This window comes from Bombyx mori, chromosome 20 (assembly GCF_030269925.1).
Source record: "Bombyx mori chromosome 20, ASM3026992v2".
NCBI classification, from domain to species: Eukaryota; Metazoa; Arthropoda; class Insecta; order Lepidoptera; family Bombycidae; genus Bombyx; species Bombyx mori.
The window spans coordinates 4,919,494-4,932,232 of NC_085126.1; the positions used below are offsets into that span (position 1 = coordinate 4,919,494).

Consider the following 12,739-nt stretch of genomic DNA (forward strand, 5'->3'; position numbering starts at 1 on the left):
GATGGCTACCCGCCACAGTTCTAAGGGTCTCAGTATAGTTACAACAGCTGCCCCGCCCTTCAAACCGAAACGCATTACTGCTTCACGGCAGAAATAGGCTGGGTGGTGGTACCTACCCGCGCGGGCTCACAAGAGGTCCTACCACCTAAAGTCTATCCCTATATTGGTTAGGAGCTATACGAACTAGGCCTATCATCTCAATTTGACAACAGACGTCAAGACCAAAAGTTAGACAATAAATAGTATGCATGCGTGTGTGCGTCAAATACATGGTAGTGTGTGTAATGTTTTTTTTATTGATTTAATGTATTTTTTAGGCATGATTTAAAAAAATATTAGCATTCTGCACTCCTTCTCTATATTCTCTATAAGTGTGGGAAATTTCATACTCCACCGTCCGCGGAATTTTCGTAAAAAGGGATAATACCAAGTTTTTCCTTCACGTATTAATATATACCTATAGATTTATTTTTACACAATATTCGAGTAAAATAGTTTGTAACCAATATTTAATCTGCCGCTTCAGAAGGTGTGTTTTATTCGATAAATCACACGCGTCCCGACCCGGTGGACCATCCGCGGGCCTCATTTACGTGGCGGCCGTTCTTCGTATCTGAACCGAGATATCTTCGATGTTATACGCCGATAAATAAAATATTGACGCGTTTGCATGCAAGCGACTTTGGATTTCATTAAGATAATCTAAATTGAGGCGGTTTTTTTTTGTAAGTACCGTTTTAGTGAGCGGGCGTGCCATTCTGTTTAACAATAACGCTGTATGTAAAATGTCACTTTTAAAAAGTGGTTTTTTTTTTGTCAACTTGAACAAGACTGCGTTTGATTTCTTTTGAGCCTTCAAATACACGTTTGGTTCGCGACATATCATAAATAGTTAAGGTTATAAATATATCTCCTAATATATCAGCTGCAGATAGGAACAGATGGCGGTGCACTATAAAAAACAAACTGTTTCAAGGCCATGACCACGACCCTCAGTAATGAGGAAACCGACGCAAGGAGACGCATTACGCGACTAATTCGATCCTCAGCCTAAATTTATAAAAATTGGTTCCAAATAATACTTACGTGGCCTACGTTCTTAAGAGAACTGTTTTTTTGGGGGTTCTAAGGTTTAGTATACTTATAACGGCTGCAAATGCATTACTGCTTCACGACAGAAATCGGCGGGGTGGTGGTACCTACGCGCGCGGACTCACAAGAGGTTCTACCACCACCTAAAGTCTGTCCCTATATTGGTCAGGAGCTATACGAACTAGGCCTCTTCAAACGGCTAGGATTTTTTCCCTAACATACGTACATAATATGTAGAGATATCATAACTCGTCGTAGATAAAATAACTTTTAAAGTGATCAGATTTTTCGGTCTGGAAAAAAGTATAGTTGCATTTCCATTTAAAAACTTCGACTACTCAGTCTGTGGCGTAATTTGCGTTGTGCCTAAGCCCCCTACCAACTCCAGCTTGGGAGCTATGCTGTACACTTGATTTCAGATCTTAGGGGCTAGACAAACTATTGCTTAAACCCTTGATATTTTTTGTGTTTTTTTCTTACCTATGCTGATAGCCTTGAGTGGCTATTTCAGCGTAACCCTAACTAGTAGGTGAGCTCACGGGGCTCAAACCGGAGTGACGCTAACACTGGCCCTAGCAAGAGCAGTGCTTCGCAGAATCTACCACCGGATCGGAAATGCGACCCACTGATAAGATCCGGCGAAAAACTCAATGGGCTGTGTCTATGGGTTCATTCGCTCGTCGAGCCCTTCGTCGCAAGCGACGGGTTAGACGAGGACGGTGACCGGTCTGACCGGTCTTTGGTGTTAATCATTTAATTTTGTCTTCTACTGCTCTTCTGCTATGGAAGATATCTTGGTTCGGATAACCATTTTCTTAGTTGTTTATTTTTGTCCTTGCTGGTCTATCTCACTCACAAAGTATGTGATGTATAGTCTCCACCTTCTCCACAGAGGCAGAGTCGTCAGTAATTTTACGCATATACTCTCCACAGTCCAAAATCCGTTATTAGGGTCCGAAGAAAAGATTAAGTATAAGATTATGTCTACATAGCTTTCTGACTTTGTCTTTTTAAGTTTCACCCAAGAAACCCATACTCATAACCCTGTTTTTTTAAGAAGTTTAATGAATAAATAGTTCTATGTAATTGAATATGAAATTTCGAAAAAGGCACATGTCGCATATTTTGTCAAATAAGTTTTTTCATATACATGTAGTTTTGAGGCTTACCTACACTCATTTTATAATAATTCCAGTAATTTTCAATTGCTATTTAACACTAAAATATATTATCTCAAAAGTTATTATTTTAAATTTTACAGTGCTTTAGAAAATGATCAGATTTTTTTTCATTTCCTGAACATTTTACATTTTCAGAGATGTGCCCTTTTCGAAATTGCATATTCAATTAGATTGGAGCCTAATTCTCAATATCGTTTCCCGCTTTGAATTTTCTAAATCAATCGAATGTTCTAGTCTCAAAGTACATTTTAATCGCAGACCAATTTCTTCGTTAACCCTACGCCATAGAATCCAGTTTAAATTAGTGTTCGTAGTACGCAGCAGAATCCGCCGGTAATCATTAACATAAGAGGGATGCCCTGCGCTGGGCCACCGCATATTTAGCTAAAAGCACGCTTTGCAAACAGCAAGGTAATTAGACTATGCTATTGATGGGAAGAATTAATTGGAATTTTTGCGTGAGATCGTTAAAGTTAAATGCCAAAGTCTAAGAGCTATGTAAGGTAAACGGTAGTTGTCGAGATTTATAACGATTAGACATAATACTTTAACGAATAAGAGTTTTTACTGATGGTAGGACCTCTTGTGAGTCCGCGCTGGTTATTACCACCACCCTGCCTATTTCTGCCGTGAAGCAGTAATGCGTTTCAGTTTGAAGGGTGGGGTAGCCGTTGTAACTATACTTGAGACTTTAGAACTTATATCTCGAGGTGGGTGGCGCATTTACGTTGTGGATGTCTATGGGCTCCAGTAACCACTTAACAACGCTTCTGTGCTGATACAGAAAATCATTTTCGACACATAGAACCCGGCTCTGTAAAGATCGCCCTTTCACAATGTTTTCAAAGTGCATTACCCATGCTCTTCAAATAATAATAACCTAAAGAAACTTTCGTTATCCAGCTGGGTTAGGGGCCTGATACAGAAGGCAGTTGTCCTTGATACTGCGCGTATCGTGAGGACGTTCCTCACTCTGGAGTCCTGACTACTCGTGGCTTGTGTCGTAGACAGTGGCATCAGCAGCAATCTATCTTTATATTGTTTTTTTTTAAAAAATGTATGTTTAATACCTATTTTGAAAAATATTGTGTAATTAATATGATTTTAAATAAATATAAAAAATAATAATCATAATAAACATTTATACAAAACATAAAATACAAGAAATCAAAAGAAAAATAACGACGCTTGAAAAGGGAAAATGTGCTGCGTATTAAGGTACTGATTTGTATTTAAGTTACTAACCACTATTAGTTGGGCCACAGCCTTGTATTCCTTCGAGGGAAATGAAAAGGCCTTCTTCGCGAATTTCCTGAATGCAGGCGATGGCTATATTCAGCTGTGGACGTATTGTTCCCCGTTCAAGAAATTTCACTAGGTACACTTGTAGCAGCTGCTAACATCAGGTTTCCCTTGAACTAACCCGTGTAAAAAAAAAGCGCGTTAATAGGTGATTTTAAGTCGTATAACCTTTTCCAGAGCTATCTACATATTGACCAAATTAAATCACACCACGCATCTTTTTATTGTTAGTTATAAAAACATCTCCAGATTTTAAATTAAATGAATGGTCAATAATATTATATTTTTACGACGACCATAAATAAATTCTATAACATCTCCTCACTTCCGAATATTATCTCAATGCAAATCAATAGGAAATCATGGCTGACACGAAACTTACGACACCTCGGCACGTGCTTAGAGGAGAAATAAAAAGAAAACAAAAGTTTTCAAATATCGAATGTTTTATGTCAACAATAATCAAAATGCAGTCATAAAATTTATTGAGCTTTTAAGACAACTAGCGAAGGTTTAATTTCAACAGTCTGTTATTATTTAATGTAAAGAGAAAGTTTGTATTTTCTCGTTGAGCTCAACAATATGCCTTGTAAGGTTAGGGGTGGTCTTACAACGTTATTTTTTACTGAATCTTAATTTATTTATGAGTATGATGCGACATGTCGATATATGAATATTAATCGTATACTTATCGTTTTTTGACGGGCATACGTCACTTTTTATGGGACGTATTTTACATTTTTTCTTCAAAATCATTCCTTTTTTATTGACTCTTCCGTCGCGTCTTCACTGTGAAGCAAATTAAATTATATTTTTTTTTTATTTTTTTTTTATTGCTTAGGTGGATGGACGAGCTCACAGTTTTCTTCTCAGCTCAGTTCCGATCCAGTAGTAGATTCAGCGAAGCACTGCTCTTGCTAGGGTCAGTGTTAGCATTCTTCTCAGGTTGAGCCTGTGAGCTCACCTACCGATCCGCACGAATTTGGAATAGCCCCTTAGGCTGCCGACAATTAGCTAGGGAAAAAAAGCACTGACCGCAAAACCTCGCTTGAAAAAAGACATGTTGTTAATAGACGCATAAAAAATTACACCCGAAAATATCTGAAACGCGAAAAAATTTGATTTTTTTTTATTGCATAGATGGGTGGACGAGCTCACAGCCCACCTGGTGTTAAGTGGTTACTGGAGCCCATAGACATCTATAGGTAAATAACGTAAATGCGCCACCCACCTTGAGATATAAGTTCTAAGGTCTCAAGTATAGTTACAACAGCTGCCCCACCCTTCAAACCGAAACGCATTACTGCTTCACGGCAGAAGTAGGCAGTGGTCGACGCGTGGTCGTCATTTTAATCAAATATCAATCATTATTTACCCTATCTGCCGCAGAGAGGAAAACTCAAAGGTTTGACAGGGGCTTGACAAATCACACTTTTTAATTTATGGATTTAAGAAAAAAAATGTTATAAAATATGTTAATGTTGATCATATTGAATACTTAAATTTTCGGTAGAATTTTATTGTTAAATATCTAGGTACGTACATTTAAACTTACTAGTGGTCCCCGGTAGTCGAGGTTCGACTATAATTAATTGAAATTATAAGTTTTTACACTATGTATTATGATTCTATTACCAAAAATTATAATTAATTATATTATTTATATTATATTATTATGTGAAGTAGTTTTCTCTCGAGTTCTTGACTCGGTTTAGCTCCTAGCTCCCGCCCTGAAACCTTCAGGGAAGAGGAGGTTCGGACTCCCTTGAATTTATGAAAACTGTATTACCCAAAACTTTACTTATTATTGTGCATGTGTGTATGGCTGCTTGTTTTTGTATTATGTGTATGTTTATATTTGCCTCCAGTTTGTCTATGTATCTATGTATACTTTTTGCCACCACGCCCGTTGCGCCTATTACTATGGGGATGGTTTCTGTGTGTGTATTCCAGAGTCGTGTTAGTTCTACTTTTAAGGGGTGATATTTACTAAGTTTTTCCAGTTCTTTTGGTCCTATATTGTAGTCAGATGGTACAGTTATATCTATTAAGTAGGTTTTATTTTCTGTCTTGTCTATGTATATTATGTCTGGTCTATTGTGCTTTATTGTAACGTCCGTCTGCACTGGTATCTCCCACATTAGCCTCGCGGAGCTGTTTTCTTTTATCTGAGGTTGAGTCAAATTCACCTTCCACCATAGCGAGTCTAATTCAAAATTGTGTTTTCTTCCTATTGCCCACCAAATATACTTTACTATGTTGTTATGTCTGTTCACATAGTAAGTGCCGGCCAGTTTTTCACATCCCGAGATTATATGCTCTATGGACTCGTCTTTTGCTAGGCATAGGCGACACTTACCATCGACAGATTTCTTTAGAATATCTCTTTCTATTTGTCTCGTAATTACTGCCTGATCTTGTATAGCGAATACCGAAGATTCTAACGTGGGGGACACGATTTGTTTCTTAAGCCAGCGGAACGAATACTCTCGATCTATATTACCCTTCTCTATAACGGACCTACGGAATTGTCCATGTAGCGGTTTCTCTTTCCATTTACTGATGCCAGTCTTTATTACTGCTTTCTTAATTTCAGTATCGGTGTAGTTTCTGTTTTCTGTTAATTCTATTCTTACTGCATTATTTTTACCATCTTTGTGTATTGAATGTTTATCTCTATGTTTATCGTGTTTAACTATTGCTTTTATGATTTGGTCCTGTTCATTGTTTAAATATTGCCTAAATTTAATAATCTGAGTTTTGTGTAACATTTCTATATTTATAAGTCCTCTGCCTCCTTCTTCTATGGGTAAATAGAGTCTTTCGATATCCGCTTTTTGTTGTTGGGCTTTATTCAAAGTGAGTATCTTCCTTGTCTTTATATCTATTTTGTTTAAGTCACTATTTTTGTAGTTTATTATTCCAAACGTGTATAAAAGAACTGGTGTGGCATAAGTGTTGATGGCCGTTATGAGGTTTCTCGCGCTAAGTTGTGTGTTAGTAATGCATTTTACTCTTTTGAAGTACTCTCTTTTCACCTGATCCTGAATTCTTTTATGATCTATTTTGCCTGCTTCATCTATACCTAAGTATTTATAACTTTCGTCTTCCTTCAAATGTTCGAAGTTTAAGCCACTCAACAGTATGTGACCTTCGCTCTGGTGCTCAGCTCTCCTTCCAGATGTTAAATGAAGCACATTGCATTTATTTAAGCCAAATTCCATTCCTATGTCTCTAGTAAAAATCTCTGTGCTATCAAGTAAAACTTTGAGGCTGTTCTTATTGTTGGCATATAACTTTAAATCATCCATGTATAATAAATGGTTAATAGCTGTATTGTTTTTAAGTTTGTACCCTTTTTGTATGTATTTATGCAGAAGGAATGATAAGGGATTTATACCTAAGCAAAACAGTAGTGGTGACAGCGAATCGCCTTGGAAGATACCACGGCGGACAGCTATTAGGTCTGTTGTCACAGAGGCATTCACGCCACGGGCCGCCATGATCACCTTCCATGAGGGCATAACCTTTTTTAGAAAGTCAATGATAGTAGGTGAACATTTATACAATTCAAGAACTTTAAGTAGCCAGTCATGGGAAATACTATCAAAGGCCTTTCGATAATCAACCCAGCCCATACTAAGATTTTTCTGACACTGATGGGCGTCTTCCAGGATTGCTTTATTAATCATGAGATGATCCTTACAGCCCCGAGCGCGACGTCTACATCCTCTTTGTTCTGGAGCTAATATATCATTAGTTTCGCAGTGTTCGTATAGTTCGTTTGCAATTATAGAGGTGAGGAGTTTATACATGGTTGGCAGGCAGGCTATTGGTCTCCAGTTCTGTGGATATTGTGTGTTATCATTCTTTGGAATTAAAATAACTTGTCCAGTGGTGAACCATTCTTCCAGCGTCTCTCTTCCATCTAATAGTTTGTTGTATAAGTGAGTAATGTGTAGGTGTATGTTAGTGAGGTATTTTAAGTAATAGTTCTGTATTTTATCGAGTCCAGGCGTTTTCCAATTATGTGTTTTTCTTATTGCGGTTTTTACTCTTTCTACAGTTATCTCTTGAAAGTTATGCTTATGTATATCATCTGTTTCATTCTGTATGTCTGCTATCCATTCTGCCTGTTTATTGTATGGTATAGGTTGTGATAAGATGGAACTCCAAAATTGTTGTATGTTTTCTTTTGTTGGAATTTCTGTCGGACTTTTTTTATTTGCACTAAGTGATCTGTAAAATGCATGTTGGTTTTCGCGAAATTGTTTGTTTTGTTCCTTTCTCTTATTAATATCTTCATACCTCTTTATCCTACCTGCCAACGCTTTGACTCTCTGGCTTAAAACTTCAACTGTCTTGTCATGGTCCATATCACTGAATATCTTGTACTTTTCATAAAGTTTATCTTTAATTTTTATCAGTCTTCTGCTATTGACTCCTTTCTTAATTTCCACCAATCTACCTAGTTCTTTTCTAATGTCCTCAAGTTTATTCTTTATTCTTCTTTTCCAAGGGGGATCACTTCTGGGTTTTATTGTAGTGCGAGGTGTGAATGGCTTTTGCCCATTGGCAATAATGAGTGTCTTTGCCGTTGCATAAATTATGTTATTTAGTTCTCGTAAGGTGTTATGTGTATCTAATAAATTAGGAATGTATGTGTTAATTTTACCTAAATTGGCGATGAAAGTTTTATTAAATTTTGGTTTTGGTAGACAAGGTCGGTCTGTTATACATGTCTCCTTTGTTTCTGATAGTACTTGTAAAAACTGTAAAATAATTGCCTCGGGCTCATCTAAGCTTTGTGTTTGCTGTGTATGCATATCTATATTAAAAGTCCCTATTTTATCTAAAGTGTACTGATCTGTACGTATATCTGTAATCTCATCGTCTAGTAGTTGGTTAGCCTGTGTGTAAGGTGAAACATTGACGTTGTCTGTGGGTGTGTGTTCCAGTACAGTCGTCAGTGTAGGTTGTGTATTGTTCACTAAAGGTGATGGTATAACTAAAATTGTATTGTTGTCAGGTAAATTACTGTTTGTTTCCCTATTAGATTGTTCTGCTCTCATTTTAATTTCTTGTAATAGCTGTGTTGAAACCCATTTTCGGTTGATTATGCTTCGGGCTTGGTTGGATAGTGTGTTGCCTGTGAATTTATGTATCTTAGGATTATTTGGATTTCTTTCTTTAAAATACATTTCTAAACGCTTCATAAAACCTACTCCTTCTGCCTTAGCCTTGTAGTAACAAAACATTAATTCGTGTATCTCTTCTGTTGACCACTTCCTTCTCGAATCATTAGTGTCTACTGAACTTGTCATGGTCTCTACCAATGAACCGGCAGAGCTAGTGGGAAGGTCCCCGCTCTGCAAAGTTACATCGGTGTCTCGGTTATGGTCGGCTGTGGTCCTTTCGGGTTCCCCGGCTCTCGCCCGCCTGTTCAACGAGAAGCCACTGACGGTCCGTATACTGTCACATCCAGCGTCAGCTCCAGACGTGCCCCGACGATCACCCTCGGGTAGCGACATTAAACGTTTACTTTTATTTCTTCTCTCCATTTGTTTGGGGGTTGCCATGGCCCTTTTGGTCAACTGATTGGTAATTTCGTTTCAGATGTCCGCCTCTCACGTGGCTTAGATGTTTTACACGGACGTGGGGTTGGGCTTTGAGAGGCTATTTATATTATTATAATAAATAAAAATTAATATTATACTTCTATAATCACAGATTTACGACTCCTTCGGAAACGCCTCTGGGACTTCGTTACCGCGAATAAAATTCTAATAGACGAGCAGTTTGGATTCCGCGCCAAACACTCGTGCGTACAACAAGTGCACCGCCTCACGGAGCACATCTTAATAGGGCTAAATAGGCGTAAACAAATCCCGACCGGCGCTCTCTTCTTCGATGTAGCGAAGGCGTTCGACAAAGTCTGGCACAACGGTTTGATCTACAAATTGTACAACATGGGAGTGCCAGACAGACTCGTGCTCATCATACGAGACTTCTTGTCGAACCATTCGTTTCGATATCGAGTAGAGGGAACTCGTTCTCGTCCCCGTCATCTGACTGCCGGAGTCCCGCAAGGCTCCGCACTCTCCCCGTTACTATTTAGTTTGTATATCAATGATATACCCCGGTCTCCGGAGACCCATCTAGTGCTCTTCGCCGATGACACGGCTATCTACTACTCGTGTAGGAAGATGTCGTTGCTTCATCGGCGACTCCAGACCGCAGTAACCACCATGGGACAGTGGTTCCGGAAGTGGCGAATTGACATCAACCCCACGAAAAGCACAGCGGTGCTATTCAAAAGGGGTCGCCCTCCGAATACCAGTTCGAGCACCCCACTCCCCAATAGGCGCGTAAACACCTCCGCGGTTAGCCCCATCACTCTCTTTGACCAGCCCATACCGTGGGCCTCGAAGGTCAAATACCTAGGCGTCACCCTCGACAGAGGGATGACATTCCGTCCCCACGTAAAAACGGTACGCGATCGCGCCGCGTTTATACTAGGACGACTCTACCCAATGCTTTGTAGACGAAGCAAACTGTCCCTCCGTAACAAGGTAACCCTCTACAAAACTTGCATACGCCCCGTCATGACGTATGCAAGCGTAGTGTTCGCTCACGCGGCCCGCACCAACTTGAAACCCCTTCAGGTTATACAATCCCGATTCTGCAGGATAGCCGTCGGAGCACCATGGTTCCAGAGGAACGTGGACCTCCACGATGACCTGGAGCTCGACCCCGTCAGTAAGTATCTACAGTCGGCATCGCTGCGCCACTTTGAGAAGGCGGCACGACATGAGAACCCTCTTGTCGTGGCCGCCGGAAACTATATACCCGATCCTGTAGACCGTTTGGTAAACCGTCGACGTCGCCCAAAGCACGTCATCACGGATCCTCCTGATCCATTAACGGTGCTTTTAGGCAATACAAGCACCGGTCACCGTCCTCGCCGAACCCGTCGCTTGCGACGAAGGGCTCGACGAGCGAATTAACCCACAGACACAGCCCACTGAGTTTCTCGCCGGATCTTCTCAGTGGGTCGCGCTTCCGATCCGGTGGTAGATTCTGCGAAGCACTGCTCTTGCTAGGGCGGTGTTAGCATTTCTCCGGTTTGAGCCCCGCGAGCTCACCTACACAAGCTAGGGTACGCTGAAATAGCCTCGCTCTCAGCTTAGGTCAAAAAAAAAAAAAAACAGATTTAATTCTATAATCACATAGAGGAAAGAGACGTGCTGGGCGAAGAAAGAAATCATGGCTCCGGAATATCCGGGAGTGGACCGGTATTGCCTCCGTCGAACAGCTGTTCCGGCTGGCTGCACATAAAAACGAATATAGAAAGCTAACGGCCAACCTTCAGGATTGAAGAGGCACTGGAAGAAGAAGAAGAATCACAGATTTCGCCAAGACTACACTTTAGTTAGACAAATATTAACAAAGACAAACAATATTTAATCTATTCTCAATTTGACCACAGACTAGACAATAAGAAAACTTTGACAAGAAACAAATACCTAGTATGTATATACACGCGTGTGTGTGTCAAATACATGGTAGTGTGTGTAATGTTTGTTTCTATTGATTTAATGTATTTTTTATGCACGAATAAAAAAAAATTCACATTCTGCACTTCTTCTCTATATTCTCTACAAGTGTGGGAAATTTCATACTCCTCTGTCCGCGCAATTTTCGTAAAAAGGGGTACAAAGTTTTTGCTTCATGTAATAATATACATATAGATAAATCTGTTTGTGGTTTCTATACTAGCGGGAAACCTAATTATAGGATCGGACGACCGTGTGATTTGTTACTAATTACATATTTATTATTATTATTAAGGTTTATCTGTTGACTGTGTGTTGTCCGAAAATTATTTTACCAAAGGTGCTATTATTGTAACAAAACCTCTTCGTTCGTATTCTATATCAATATTGTAATTGAATCGAACGAGTTGACACGTGCCAACTGGTCAGCGGTTATAAAGCAATATTGATTGTACACAAAATGGCGGGGGCCGCGTAATGGCCGCTCCCGATACAATAAATATGTCCACCGCGTTGACCGTGAGTTCGTATTGTAGGTCCATTAAAAGATAAGCTAATTTAACTTGAAATATGTATATTTTTTTCTACCTATGCTGATAGCTTTGAGAGGCTATTTCAGCTTCTCCTGGACGTGTAAGTGAGCTCACGGGGCTCAAACCGGGAGTGTTGCTAACACTGGCCCTAGCAAGAGCAGTGCCTCGCAGAATCTACTAGAGAAGATCCGGCGAGAAACTCAGTGGGCTGTGTCTGTGGGTTAAAAAAATATTCGTCAAAATTCGACACTAGATCATTATTATGATTTTTACAAAGTGTGAAAGTAAAGATTAAATGGATTTATTATATTATTATAATTATTATTTTTCTTTTCTTCCCCTACATAATCTCTGGTAGCCTAAGAGGTTATTCCAGTTACTCAGGAAACAGTAAGTGAGCTCACGGATAATTAGCTTACACTGGCCCTAGCAAAAGCAGAGCTTCGCTGCTTCTACTGCACTGAGAAGATTCGACGAGAAACTAATTAATACATTGTCAAATTGTGGACGAAAGTAATTAATAAATTTGGAAATTAAGCTTAGTGGAGCTTAAAACTATAGGAGGGATTTTGATGGAATCTCAACACTGTCATGGCTAATAACACCAATATACTTATGTATTACGTAGGCTAAAATCTAGTACGGGAAAACGCGACCGACGACGCAAGGCACTTTCAAGAAATCGATGCTTTTAAAACAATTACCGAAGCGTGACCGGATCTCACTGAATATACTACTACTGAATATATAAATGCAGAATTCAGTCATAACAGCGTTCCTAACCAGTGTTTAAGACTTCATTATGTATTACTATTAACTGATTCATTAAAACGTTCCGTAAATATCACTAGCAATGATTTGATTACGTTAATTATCCATTTTGGGGACCGATCATTGTGACACGAATTCATACTATTGGCTTATGTTTTTTTTTTACTAAAAGCTTAATGTTTAATTTAACTAAAATTTCCAAAACAAAATGACGACTGCTTTCATATAGAGAGGTGAAAGGTATATTTGGTTTAGGCGACATTTCGATTAATACGCGATATTTATCTTTGTAATTCTTTATTTA

The 12,739-nt window shown here is 39.2% G+C and overlaps 1 protein-coding gene across 1 annotated transcript; it reads right to left on the minus strand.

Annotated features, from left to right (window-relative positions):
• Positions 1 to 5,314: 5,314 nt before the first annotated feature.
• LOC119630056 (uncharacterized) lies at positions 5,315 to 9,154 on the minus strand. Its single transcript, XM_038018125.1, has one exon. It carries the CDS (start codon positions 9,152 to 9,154, stop codon positions 5,315 to 5,317), a length of 3,840 nt encoding a protein of 1,279 aa, XP_037874053.1.
• Positions 9,155 to 12,739: the final 3,585 nt, after the last annotated feature.

Bases quoted from the DNA above. Each gene is read 5' to 3' on its own strand.
- LOC119630056 (XM_038018125.1), bottom strand. From the start codon at position 9,154: ATGGCAACCCCCAAACAAATGGAGAGAAGAAATAAAAGTAAACGTTTA.